A 13,375-nucleotide genomic window follows, 5' to 3' on the forward strand; every position below is an offset into this window, starting at 1 on the left:
CCACCGTGTGACTCAAGGCAGGAGCTAAACCTTTTGGCCTTGGGTTTTCTTACCTGGGAGAGGAAGGGGGTCCACTGGAAAAATCTGGATCTCTGTAAAAACCCGATGCCTAGATGCGAAATCATGTGTCATGGCAAAGTAGACTCGTGGGTGAGAACAATAATAATGCTTTGAAAACAAGTACTCTTTTTTCCCAAGTATCTTCAAGCAGCCCTAGATTTTATCGCTGAAGTGGAAGAGAAATCCAAGAGCTAAGAAGTCAGCAACGAATGTGGGAGTTCTGGGGAGTTCGGGTCAAGAGGCTGGATCTCACTCAGGACCTCACAAGTCCTGGTCCAGAGCTCATTTCCGTGAACCACACGGCTTATGTCCAAGTGTGAGATTCATCCTGAAAAAAAAAAAAAAAAAAAAAAAAAACGAACAACACACATTTAAAAGAATAGGATGATCCAGGAGGAGTTAAAGTGGGCATTACTAGTATGTTGGATTTTTTTTTAACCTGTTTGCTATAATACTATTTTCCTAAAAATATTACAGAAAAAGTAGGTAAATGACTCCCCCACCCACTGTCAAAAGACCATCTGCTGTTTGAGAAGACTCTCCTAGATTTTATCATTAGAATCGTTTTTCTATTACCCGTTAGCAGCACGCTGCCCTTAGTGTGATACGTTCTGCATAAACCACTGTTTTTCTCTTCTGCTGGTTTCCTGAGGCTACCTTGGCATTTACGGTGTTTTCCTCCTTTCTAAGGGTGGGAATTTTCTCTTTCGGAGGGAGACACATTTCTACATTAATGCCTATTCATTTCCTTTTCATTTTCTTAGAGAAAATCAGGTTCATCACCGCTTGTAGTCATGGAGATTTCATGTCTCCAGAAGAGATCCAATTGTGGAATTTCTTTGTTAATCCCACACTGGACGTTTAAGCTTTTGTGTTTGGATCAGTGCAGCCCAGGCAAGGGAGCAACCACAACAGGCTACAATGAGACTCTTTAACCCAAGGCGGGCAGGGCAAGTGTGTGCAGCAAGGGCTGTCCGTGGACGCTGAGGACCAGGGCATAGCAGGTGCTCAGGCCTTGGTTGGTGACTGGGCAGGTGAAGATCTTAAGCTCGAACCTGCAAGGCACTTGCCTCCCACGGTGCAGTGAACTCTGTATATAGCCTCATCTTCCTTGCAGACTGGTCCCTCTGCAGCCCCACCCTGTGCCGAGCTGCCTATGCCTCGATTCTGCCCCTCCTTTCGACAGTCTTGACTTCCGTTCTAGTAAAACCTGCCTCCGGTGCATCCTTCTTTCTTCCTCTCCTTCAGGCCCCCAGGTCTCCCCGCTGGCTCCCCACTGGCTGCAGTCTCCTAAGCAGCAATGTCTCCCACTGGCCAGTGTCTTGCCTCCCCATTGTGGGCAGTGAGGGCATGGGATACGTCTCAAGCAAATCTTTGCTGAGCGGCTGAGAGATCCAAAAGTCCTCCCAACATGCAAATCTGATCATGTTACTCCTTTGTTTAAAAACCTTCAGTAGGGGTGCTTGGGTGGCTCGGTCGGTCAAGCGTCTGCCTTAGGCTTGGATCATGATCACAGGGTCCTGCGATGGAGTCCTGCGTCAGGCCCCCTGCTCAGCACGGAGCCTGCTTCTTGCTCTCCTTCTGCCTCTTTTCCTGTTCATTTTTCCTTTCACTCTCTCTCTCAAATAAATAAATAAAATCTTAAAACATAAAATTAAATTCAAGTAAAAACCTTCAGTGGTTCCCGGTGGTTTGAGGATAAAATCCAAACTCTGAGGTCATTCAAGGCTCTTCAAGCCTTTGCCATCTCATCACCTGTCATTCACCATTTGCCTCCCGTGGCTTGGCCGTCCCACGGGGACAGCTAACAATGTTCCGGGTGATACGTGTGTTCAGTGTAGCAGTTGCGAATGATTTCCAGCTCTGGAGTCAGATTGAATGTAGTCGTGTCCCAGCTCCACCACAGAGCTCTGTGACCTGGAGGGAGTTCACTTAAACTCTCTTTGCCTCAGTTTCTTCATCTGCAAAATGGGACTGATAGTATCACCTGCTAAAGTTGGTGTATTAAACGTGTGCACACATGTCAAGCTCTTAAATCAGTCTCTGGCACATACAGACATTCCATTATCATTACCCCGGGTGTTGTATGAACTTACTGACTCTATCCTGTGCTGCCTCCTTCTGCCTGAGATACCCCCTCCGCCTCTGCCTGATGGACCCGAGCCATCCTCTGACTCCCAGGCTCTCTGGAACGAACATCTCTAGCCAAGGAGTGTTAAAAGCTTAAGTCGTGGGCTTATAGCCTGGTTCTGCTACTAAAGCTGTGGTTTCCTCCTTTGTGAAATTCAGATAAGAAAATAATTGCCTCTACCTTATTAAGAGTTCTCAGGGAAAAATATAAAGACATACCTAGCATATGCTAAATACTTCATTCATGTTAGATATTATTTTATTAGCAGCCTTTCTGCCTTTCTACAATAATACTGCCTTGTCACAGTAGTAGTGTAATCTGTTTCCTTGTTTGTCTTGGTGGGTGATTCGAGTTCAGAGACAGAACTTCCTGCCTCTCAGGCACTTGACACATCATTCAGGCCATGGAACATGGAACTGACAAGGACTCAGTGGCTTTAACGATACATGTAACCATCTGTTACCATTTTCATATGTTCCTTTAAGAGATTTCCCAGGACCATGTCCAAAGGAGAAGATGTTAGGAAGGAAGGGTCTTTGAGAGGCCCTAAGGACTGGAGATTAAATGGTCCTATACCATTTTATTTGGCCCAAAGATGACTGGAAATAAAGGGGAAGTCAGACTGGATGGGCTGGGACTTCACTCCCAAGACATGAAACAGGCTTTATCAGTAGGACTAAATACCTCCTGCTGGTCTTCAAACAGGGTCGTGCCAATACATGCTAAGTAGCTGGTTATCCAAGAACGACACAGAGCCCTGATGTGGCGGGTGTTTGCCCATCACCGCGGTGCAAAAACTCCCTCTGAGGTTACTCTCAGAACACCACTGTGATGTTAACTGACTGGCAAGGATGGAACAGTCATCCATGCATGGGCTACCTCCAGCACAGCACTGTGTAAACCTCAGTTTTTCTATCTATAAAATGTGAGTCCTCTGAAGTTACAGTCCTGTCTCCAAGTAGAAATGTTGGTGGGTCGAATGAGAGAGAAAAAAAAAACAACAGGCAAATGTTGGTGTTTGGGCAACACTACTTGGGCTCATCATCATCTTGAAACTCTGTCTGTCCACTAGCCGTGTGCATCTTAGGACCGGGATCTGTGCTGACAGTCTTCTGTCACAAACCAGCCTGTCCGGGCTTCTGCTCAGAGCCATGTATCTGGTTTTATCCTCCCAATCAGGGTTCTACTCTGTGTAGCAGACTGACTCAATTAGCCTTTCATTCCAGAGTCCAATTGTGAGTCAATTCTGAGGTTGTTAAGCAAAATGAGTCTGGTGGCATTAGCCTCGCGCTGAAGGATAGTAATCCGCATCGCGGTGCCGTTCAGTTAATAGTCTGCTTGAGAGACTATGAGAAACAGGGACTCGGAGACAAAGCGACCTTTTGTCCATCTCTGGGGGACAGGCTGGGAGTGCAGGGCTGCTAGGTCAGAGAGCTGCTCAGGTTGTGGGCAGCATTGGAAGCCCAGCTGCCTGAACCACAGTTGGCCTCTGCAAAGTTAGAAGCCCGGCAGCACCAGATCATTAACTTTCATGACCGGGAAAATTCTTCTGAAATTAACACTCAGTCCAAGCTGGATGCCATTGGAGTCAGTTGAGTAAGCCCGGGCCACCTTTAGGGACTTCCTCGGAAAAATGAATCCTCTAACCAGGCTACAGAAAATGGCCAGGTTTTATGCCCTCCAGTGTGTTCAATTAGAGTCAGAAAACACCAACGAGGCTTAGATGGTTGGGAGATCCAGGCATGCAGACGGGCTCACACTCAAGTCTCATTTGGAGGATTTTGCCAAGACCCTTAGCTTCAGCACATGGCCCTGCTTGGGAAGCGGGATGTGGGGGCCTCTCTGAGGACTTCCAGGTGCTGTGCAAAGAAAATAAAGCTTTGCTGTAGCACCTGCCCTGGGGATTGACAGGGATGGCACCAGGCACACATGGACGGGGCCCAGATGGGCGCAGCTCGGGAGACTCAGATACCCCTGCTTAAAAGGGTTTGAGGAGAGAGCAGACCCTCACAGACACCCTGCAGCCTTTGCAGTGTGCTATGAACTCAGACAACTTCATTGGGCCTCTTAACTCCCCGCGAGCTACGATTGTAGTAAAGGGACACATAATGGGCTTCCTGCAGACCTTTTACAAACCTCTGTGATCTCCATACACACTACCTTGCTCTGCCCCGCCACGCAAGCTCGCACATAACCCAAGTTATGCTAAGTAAAGACAGTTTTTTGGGTGGAAGGAGGGAAAAACAGCACTATGTATGTTGTCTGCCAATTTGGGTATGCTGAAGAGAAAAGAGCCGAGACAACCATCCATTGTCTCCCATAATTGCCGGATAATTTAAATTCTCTTGAAGTCCATTGTGTTCTTCGCTCAGAAGCAGAGCTGTTGTCTGCTGAGATGACCTCGGCAGTGGCCCGCTCTCATTCAGGATCTCTCCAACAATATGCTCTTCAGACTGAAAAACAGCCAGTTGGCCACAAAGAGCCTTCTGCCTTCCCAGACCAGCGTGTCTGTGGCCCTTCTTCATCTCCGGGGCTCTGCAGTTTTGCCACCACTCATGGCTTCCCAGTGGACTGCGCTGGCCCCTGGGCAGCTTCCCAGCTGTGGACAGGTGCAGCAATGGTTAGCAGCCCCTCCAGGTACCTCCTCCCCCAGAAGGCCCCATCACACAGTGAAACAGTGCCTCAAGTGAGCATCGCCTGTCCCTCCTTCGGTTCTGGAGCAGTGAGCCCCTCCTCAGTGTCACTTGGCAGGAATCAATCCCTGTCCCCTGGGCTGGGGAGTGAGAGATAACTTACAAGACAAATACACGTATTTTTAAAGCCAGCAGGAATTACGGGAGCAGATGGGCTGTAGGATCCTATTTGGATGCCAGGGACATGTTTCTGTATAAAGTAAATATTTTCCCAGTGTAGATCTCTGGTGAGTGTGTAGAGAAGCATATTTCCTAAAGATGCAAATAAGTCTGTCAGAAATAAATATTGAATGGAAACTTCAAAGCATCTAGATTTCTCCAGCTACAGGCCCTGAAGACTTCTCTGCAAATAAGCAGACACACAGGTGGGCAGAGGGCTGGGGAAGGAGGGGACAGTTGGGTGGGGGAGTCGGGTAAGAGGGGGTGCTCCCATCCTAAGAGCTTTTCTTTTGGTGCGGAAAAAGGCGTATTGACGAAGGAACAAAGAAAAGTTGGTCCAGAAGTTTAGGGTATTTCGAAACACACAGCTTCCCTTTCTCCCCATTACAGATCTCGCCTTGCGGATTTTTTTACCAACTGCCAACCTGAGTCGAGGTCCGCCAGCAGCTGTCTGAAGGAAAACTATGCCGACTGCCTCCTCGCGTACTCAGGGCTTATTGGTAAGATGGGGGAGAAGCGGAACGGGAGGGAAGTCTGGTTTACAGATGCTCACGGACTCTTCCCATTGTAGCCTGCCACTGTCTGCGAGAGGAAAAATCGCAGTAACCTTTATGCTGGGGTTTTGACATGAAGTCCTCTAGGACTTACCTGCAGAAAAAAGAAACCTGGGGATCACAGCTGTGCCAAGGCAAGGCAGGAAGCAAGGAATCTCCCAGTGCAGGAAGACTGTGGTGTGAGCACCTGAGAAGCATCTTGGGGGGTGGGGGCGGGGAACCAACCACACAGAACAACAGGAAAGGAAAAAAAAATATAACATGGCCATGGAAGAGGGGAGCAAGTCCCCTGAGCTCATTGAATTAGGGGACTTGGAAGTCATTCCGTCCGGGGGAAATAAAAAAGGCTGCTCCCCAGAAATGGAAATAAAACCCCTAACCACTGGGGTCCTTCTTACCATTGATATTCTTGGTAATTCAGCTCCTGATGTGCAGGGAGTGAGGTCGCCTAGGATGTTTCCAGGAGAACAGACCTAGCAGAAACAGTGTTTTCTGCCTCTCCAGAAGGGAAGCGGGGTCTTGGCACTCGGGGCAACAGTGCGGTTAGGGTACCAGTGAGTTAGAAGGTCAGAAGTGAGGCAGATTTGTGTCCATGGCTAAAAGGGGCAGGCAGGCAGAGAGGCAGGTGTTCCAGGGCCTGGAGCCTGAAGAAGCCCCGATGGCAGGGTTCCGTCACGACTGACATTTGAGGACAAACGTGTAGTGAAGGCTGTGGAGGGATGAGGGAAATCACACTTGTCAGAAGCGTGATGGCTCAGCCACGGCGACTGCACAAGTCACCGGGCAGGAAGAACTTCCCACCAAGAATGACAGCACAGACTCAATTTTTTTTTTTTTTTTTTTTTTTTTTTATCACCAGAGTGGCTTAAAACCGGAAAGAGCTTTCGGGAAAATCAATGATGGTATTTAATGGGGGGATATTCCAGGTGCCTGCGCATTCATCCTCACGTTTTTTTTTTTTTAAAGAATACGTGTGTTCTCTTGGCCAAGACCTTTCCCCAGTGCTGTTTACCGTTTTTGTGGCTATGTCCCAACGAGTGTAACTTCCTTGAGTCAATACCCCAAATTTGCATTCGCTCTTTCCTTTTCTTAAGTAAGTTGATCTCTGCGAGGGGTTACTTATCAACTATGGAATTACAGGTGTGAGTAACAATGGAAATAATTAAGCCGTGCTCATTTTAAAAAGTTAAAAATATAAATACAGAGAAACCCAAAGGAGACAGCTGGAAAGATCTACAACTCCACTCCCAGATAGAATCCCTATGAATATCTCAGTCCATATTCTTCCAGGCATGTGTGTTCATTAAATCCTCCATGAGTAGCCAAGGCACAGGGCTGCCAGGCATTTCTGGCTTGGAAGCCATCACATGGCCAGGATGATGAAAGACTCATCATATAATGGAATGAAATGGTTGAAGCAATGCATTTTACAGACCAAAATCTATTTCCCTCTTGGGTCTGGATCTTTCCCTCCGCACTGGTCATTGGGTTCTGGTTTCTTTCAGGACAAAGCTTGTGCCTGCTTCTTCCATATGTCAGGGACCCATCATGGTGTCCGGCATTCACTGGCTACTTAGTAGACACATTTTAACCTCTGGACTCAGGGTTTGGGGTACCTTCTCCTTTCTTGTCCAAATTAAGTGCTTACTCTCTGTTGTGGGTCAAAGTTCCCATCCCAAGGTATAACAGGAGATAATGGTGTTTGAATTGGTAAGGAATGTAGGGTAAAAAAGACGTATCTTTGACTTAGAAGAGCTTACAAAGAATTTTTGTTTTCTGTAATGAACAAAATACATCCTGTGACTCACTGACCACTATTACTTTTATGTCCACAAAATACAGAAAAACAGAAGGCTTCTTGGCATGACTAGGCATCGCCTGGTGCGAACCACCCAGAAGAAGACATTTGGGTTGTATTAAGTATAAATGCTTTGCTTATTTGCACCAGCACAGAGCTCATCAGAAAAACCATGAGCATAGGAAGATGTAGGCAAGAGAGACCACCCAGCATTTCTCTGAGGGCTTTTGAGGACTTCTGAGACAATACTCTAGAAGCCATCAGCTTAGAGGATTTCCAGTTTATTTCCAATTCCTTCACAACTTGGAAGACTTTATTTAAAGCAGTTGAGTGTCTGGTGAGCAGAGGCCTCATTATATATGTTCCGGATGTCAGGGAACCCAAAAGATAGCTTCGAAGCTCCTCTGTGTTCCTTTGAAGAAGCCATTTGCTTCTGAGGGAAGTGGATGCAAAGTCCTAAAAGGATTTTTTAAGATACGTGAAACCGGTTCTATCTATTTATGGAGATTAATGACATTTTCAAGAAAATGCAAGGGATTTGGGAACTCATGCATTCAAAGTTAATTCTCTCCTGCTCCATAACATCCATACCATTTGGGCAGGAAAAAAAAAAAAAAAAACACCCTAAGTGCAGCTCAAGGAGTTCTGTTATAATTTTTTAAGTAAATGTGTAAATTATTTTATGTGATCAAGATAAATTACCAAGAAAACGCACTTCTTCACATAATTTCCCATTCAGCCAACACAACGTTTGTAATTATCCGTGATGTGTCCGTGTCAGAGGAACATTTGTTTCTCCTTAGGCTAGAGTAAATTCTGTACGATCACATAAGAACAAGGTGCCTTGTTTCTACTTTCTTAGGTACAGTCATGACCCCCAACTACATAGACTCCAGCAGCCTCAGCGTGGCCCCGTGGTGTGACTGCAGCAACAGTGGGAACGATATAGAAGAATGCCTGAAATTTTTGAACTTCTTCAAGGACAATACTTGTCTCAGTGAGTTTAAAAAAAGGGGGGGGGGAGCAAACACACAAACACACTTTCCTCTCTGTGTTCAAGCTATACCTTTGCATTTCTTGTGCCTGCCTTCTTCTCTCTCTCTCTCTCTCTCCCCTCTCTTTTTTCCGGCTCGCTGATGGTGAATCCAGCCTCTCTTGGCCATACTACGCAAGGCAGTAGGGAACAGAGCGAGTGGGTGCTGCCAAGTTTGTGAATCCAAAGGCCTAAGAGAGCAAGGGATTCGAACAACAGAGGGTGTATCCTGTCAGATAGAACCCTTCTACCCACAGATCAAATTCTGATGTTGGCCACCAGCATGAAGTCTGTTCCAAAGGTTCTTAAAACCTGGGTCTAATATGCGGTGTGAGAAGCTCAGACAAATTAGATGGGGGTAAGCCTCCGAGGGCTTGCTGAGAAAAATTAAAGTGTTCACATCAATAGCCCCCTGGATGTTCAGGGTTGGCTCAGAGGAGAAGTCACAGTTCTTGAGTGGGATAAGCTGGCGGTGCAGGCGGGAGCCTCGGGATGTCCGTTATCTCGGGAGACAGAGATGAGCACCCGGGAGCTGGGGGGCGGTGGGAAGCTTGCTCCTGCTTGGAAATAGTATTGGCTGTTACTGCCACTTTCTTCAGGCAATATGGAAACCTGTTTCCCAAAGGGAGAGGGAGAGAGAGAGGCATGCAGGTGTGAACAATGGGCAGGCATCAGACCGTGCAGAGCCTCCCTTCTGTCTGTGGAGATGCGCATCGTTTGAGGGGACGATCCAGCGGACATGCTTGAGGACCTGCTCTCCTTTGGTGGCAGCTGCCGTTAGTGTACTGGGGGCCTTCAACTCACTCCACAGGGAGTGCGATAGATACATGGTCTCCTTGACTGTCTTCTGCACAAGAGTGCTAGGAGGTGTAGGTAGGAGCTTCTCCATTTCACAGGTGAGTCAACAGCTGTTACTCACATGGGTCCTCCAGGCCACAGTTGGATCTAAAGCTCGAGTTCCTCCTTCTGCAGCCCCTGTGCCCCGAGGCTTTTGTATCATGCCTGATATCAAAGGGCCCATTGGTTGAGAACATATGGCGGAACACCGGGGACCAAGTGGGACTTCCTGGTGAGAGATGTGGAGCCAGCTTCTAGGAATTAAGGTTCAGCCACCCCTCTGAGAGCCGTGAACACTCTCCATGATGGTCTGCTGTCTGGTGACTGACGGCCGGAGAATTAGCTAACAATTTACCATGTGTACACGGAAAAGCTTTTAAGTGTTACTTATTCTCAAACCTCTTTATCGCTTCCTTTGTTGAAAAGACAGATCTAAATGATTTGCTTACTAGGTGCTTCAGTCATGTGGCTGTAACCAAATGCTTTAATCATCTTAAAACTAACACAAGCTTCTGGACACCTAAGGGAAATGGAAAACCACAAAACTAGTGGGAAGTATGGAGACATTTGCTGAAATATTGGGGGTACCCTCAAACTGAACCTCGGCTCTCCAGTTTGGTCTTGACTTAAAAAAAGAAAAGCATATATATATATATATATATATATATATATATATATATATATCCTCCTTTTCCACATCCTGTATAGTCTTTTGGCAGAATGAAAGTTTTAATGAAGATAAAGCAATGACAGTATAGGTCAGTGTGAGAAAAGATTGTAGTCACACTGCCTGGAAAACCGCTCCGTCATGGAGAAATTAAAGGTGTCTCTGCTTAATAATATTTTGGTGAAGGGGAGACTGGTCTGGTCTCGTTTTGCTGATGACGTCTCAATAAAAATAAATACATTTGGTCTTCAACAGGGACCAAAGCCAGCCAGAATTTTTCACAGTCATCCCATTTAGACTTGGATGAGAAGGGGCACAGGGCACCAAAGACACAGGGCCGTCAATTCACATCCTGCAAAAGGCTGTAGAGTAGAAGGAATTAAAATTTGTAGGTTCCAACCCGAATGTCACAACCCTGTTCTGCCGCCTTCAGATTAACCAGATCTCTCCCAGATTCCTCTATCACGAACACAGCTTTAACCGATTGTTTATTTCTGGTTCTTGGGGGGAAACGCAGTTATTTTTAAGCCAAAGTGGATGGCCAGGGTGAGGGGAAGAGAGAAGAATGAGTCGGAGATGGAGGTAGGCTCAGAGTTCCACTCACTTGGGTCTTTCTCCAGACGCCTCCTTCACCTCCCTGGACCGCGGTATGGGAGCTATGCTTCCCCGTCACACTCTCAGCCCCCGCTTCATTTCCTCCAGGCGTTTCTCAGCACCGAATGGATTCTCTATCTCACTTAATACCCTACCCAGCCAGCACGGGCTCTAGGGAGGGCAGAGGCTCTTGTCTGTTGCTGCCATCCTTCCTGTTCACTGCTGGATGCCCACGGAGCAGAGCCTGGCACGTAGTCCATGCTTCCACTGACATTCGAGTAAACAAATGAGCAAGTGCACAGACACCCCAGGAGGCAAGACCACCACAGGGGAAAAGCTCAGGTAGTGCCCATACATGGCAGGGGTCTCCTGGATCTCCGTGTCTGAACAGGAAAGAGGAAGGAGCGTTCTGCAGCTTGTGGTGCTGGTGGTTCTCGGCCATTCGGAGAAACCCGTCTCCCTGTCCCTCGTTCTCTGCATTGCACCCACCCGTTAAGCCATGTAAGACCGCTAGGAGCAAATTTATATTAATTCCAGGCTGTTTCTTACGGCCTAAAAAATGTAAAGTTTGAGAAAACAAGCTTCCAATTTGCTGAACTTAAAGGATAACAATTTTAGAACAAAATGTCACTTCTAAGAGGAAGATTAGGCTTAAATTATTCTGTCTTGTATATCAGAAGATGCCAGCTAAGAATCATATATTAACAATTTGCACATTCAGGTCTCAAATGGAGGAGTTTGATTTCTTATACAATGAATATGAAATAAAAAATTCCTAAAGCCAGGCCAAATCCCCGAGGACCTGATTAAAAACTGTTTTTAATTCATTTTGGGGAGGGGAACAACACACAACCAATTTACTCTTGCCATAAAAACAATCTAATCCCATGAAATTGTAATAAGCTTTTAAAGTTTTACATTTTAAACTTTTCATTTAAGCAGGGCTGCTCCTACCTAATTATGCAGATTTTGTTTGGAAGACTGGGAGCAGAAAGGAAAAAAATAATCTTACTTAAATTTTCACTATGTATTGATGAGATTTGGGGTAGTTTTTTTTTTTTTTTTTTTCTTGTAAGGAAACTAGTTGCATCTGTACTAGTTGCATTTGGCTCATAGTAGCTGCTCAGAGCCTGTGTCGGGTGCTCTATGGTAGTGAGTCACGTCTTTGGCTGTTTGATTTTACCGCCTGCCAAATTAGCGTGGGGGTCACCAAGTTGCCTCATGATTAGGGCTATGTTACTTTAAAAAAAAAAATCACTAACTAGTTTGCTTTTAGTATAGTATTTTAACAGAGTACAGGGATGTTCTTAGAAGATCGTGATCCCCCAAAAACAGGTTCGAGGCTGGGTTTCGAAGCACTTGACTGATGAGTATTTCAGGGCAAGGACCTTGCTCAGCCCCTGGTACATAAAAAGGAACATGATCTGTCTTGTGCTTCAAGCATACCGAAGTGTCCATGTCGGTGTTTAATGAATGAATTGATTTTTGAGTACCTGACCCAATGGCTGGCTCTCCGCACGCGGAGGGATGGTTGGGTTTTGTTCAGGGAAGTCCAATACTGTAATCAGAATTTCTAGTGTGCCTCTCTGGCTTCATGTATCCTGTCTGTTACATTTGCTGCTTGACTTTGAAATTGGATTTCCTCCTGTTTTACTGCAGAAAATGCAATTCAAGCCTTTGGCAATGGTTCTGATGTGACCGTGTGGCAGCCAGCCCTCCCAGTTCAGACCACCACTGCCACCACCACCACAGCCTTCCGGGCCAAGAACAAGCCCCTGGGGCCAGCAGGGTCTGAGAATGAAATCCCCACTCACGTTTTACCACCTTGTGCAAATTTGCAGGTAAGAGCGGGGACCAAACTCCCGTTTGGAGCTCACTTGCGGGGGGCGGGGGAAAGCAGGGACCAGTTTCCTGCAATGCATTTAAAGATGGATGGCTAATGAGGGAGGGCTGCTTGGGTTTGAATCTTACAAGTGCATTTAACCACGATAAATGAAGATTGCGAAGCGCCGCAGAGCGGGAGAAGGACAAACTCTGGGATTGACTTGCATTTGCTGGGAGTGTGACTTTGGTCATTGGGCCCGGAGCTGGCCTTGGTGTCTTCACCTGTAGAAGGAGGGGGCTGGGGTGATGAATCTTCAGGCCTTCTATTTGTGGAGCGGCAGAGTCAAACTGGGATCAATTTCTTTATTATGCTTATTCTGTGTTCCCCCCAAAGCAGCAGCCTGTTGAAAGAGAAAGTACTCTTGGGTTGGTCACCACCAGTATCCTTTAAACTTAACACAGAGAGTGTAACTCTGTCTTAAGGTCACCAGGGGCACTGTCACTAGTGAGGTGTTAATTCCAAGAGTTCCTATGGGTTCGTTCTTCCAGAAGCAGAAGAAAACGTTTTTTTCTGAAGTCAAAGGAGCTGGATAGAGCCACCCTGCAAAGCCTCTCGTGGGACTGGAGGCCAGTGAAGAGTGGCCAGGAGACTTCCTTGGGGTTAATCCAGAGCTCCCAAGGGCAGAACCACAATAGCATGTGAACAGTGGTTTCCTGCCTTTAGTCAAAGCGGAGTGTTTATTCTGCCTTTTTATTGATTTTTTTTTTCATAATAACAACTATTCAGCTACTTACTTAGCAAGACATTACGTGTTTATATGTTTGCAAAGTCTCTTCACACACTTTAGGTCTCCGGCCGTTACCCTCCTGACGGCTGTGGGAGAGTAATAGTGTTACTGTCGGCCTCGTGCTTGCACTGGAGGGCCCCAGGGCTTGGTGAAGTAACACTTTCGCGGGAGCCCGCAGAGCTTGTGAGTCACAGAACCAGTGCTGGGAATCCAGGAGACTCCCGCTGCTTTCATGGT

General features: G+C 46.7%; 1 protein-coding gene across 5 annotated transcripts in view; it reads left to right on the forward strand.

The window, feature by feature from the left end:
• The window catches only part of GFRA1 (GDNF family receptor alpha 1), a 206,065-nt gene that overhangs the window by 166,144 nt on the left and 26,546 nt on the right, over positions 1–13,375 (forward strand). For all 5 annotated transcript variants that reach the window (XM_059173082.1, XM_059173086.1, XM_059173085.1 and 2 more), the window contains 3 exons: positions 5,434–5,543; positions 8,258–8,392; positions 12,186–12,367. In XM_059173082.1, coding sequence (XP_059029065.1) covers positions 5,434–5,543; positions 8,258–8,392; positions 12,186–12,367 — 427 coding nt within the window. The remainder of the gene's footprint in view (positions 1–5,433; positions 5,544–8,257; positions 8,393–12,185; positions 12,368–13,375) is intronic.

The sequence above is a fragment of the Mustela lutreola genome, chromosome 4, assembly GCF_030435805.1.
Source record: "Mustela lutreola isolate mMusLut2 chromosome 4, mMusLut2.pri, whole genome shotgun sequence".
Lineage (NCBI taxonomy): Eukaryota > Metazoa > Chordata > Mammalia > Carnivora > Mustelidae > Mustela > Mustela lutreola.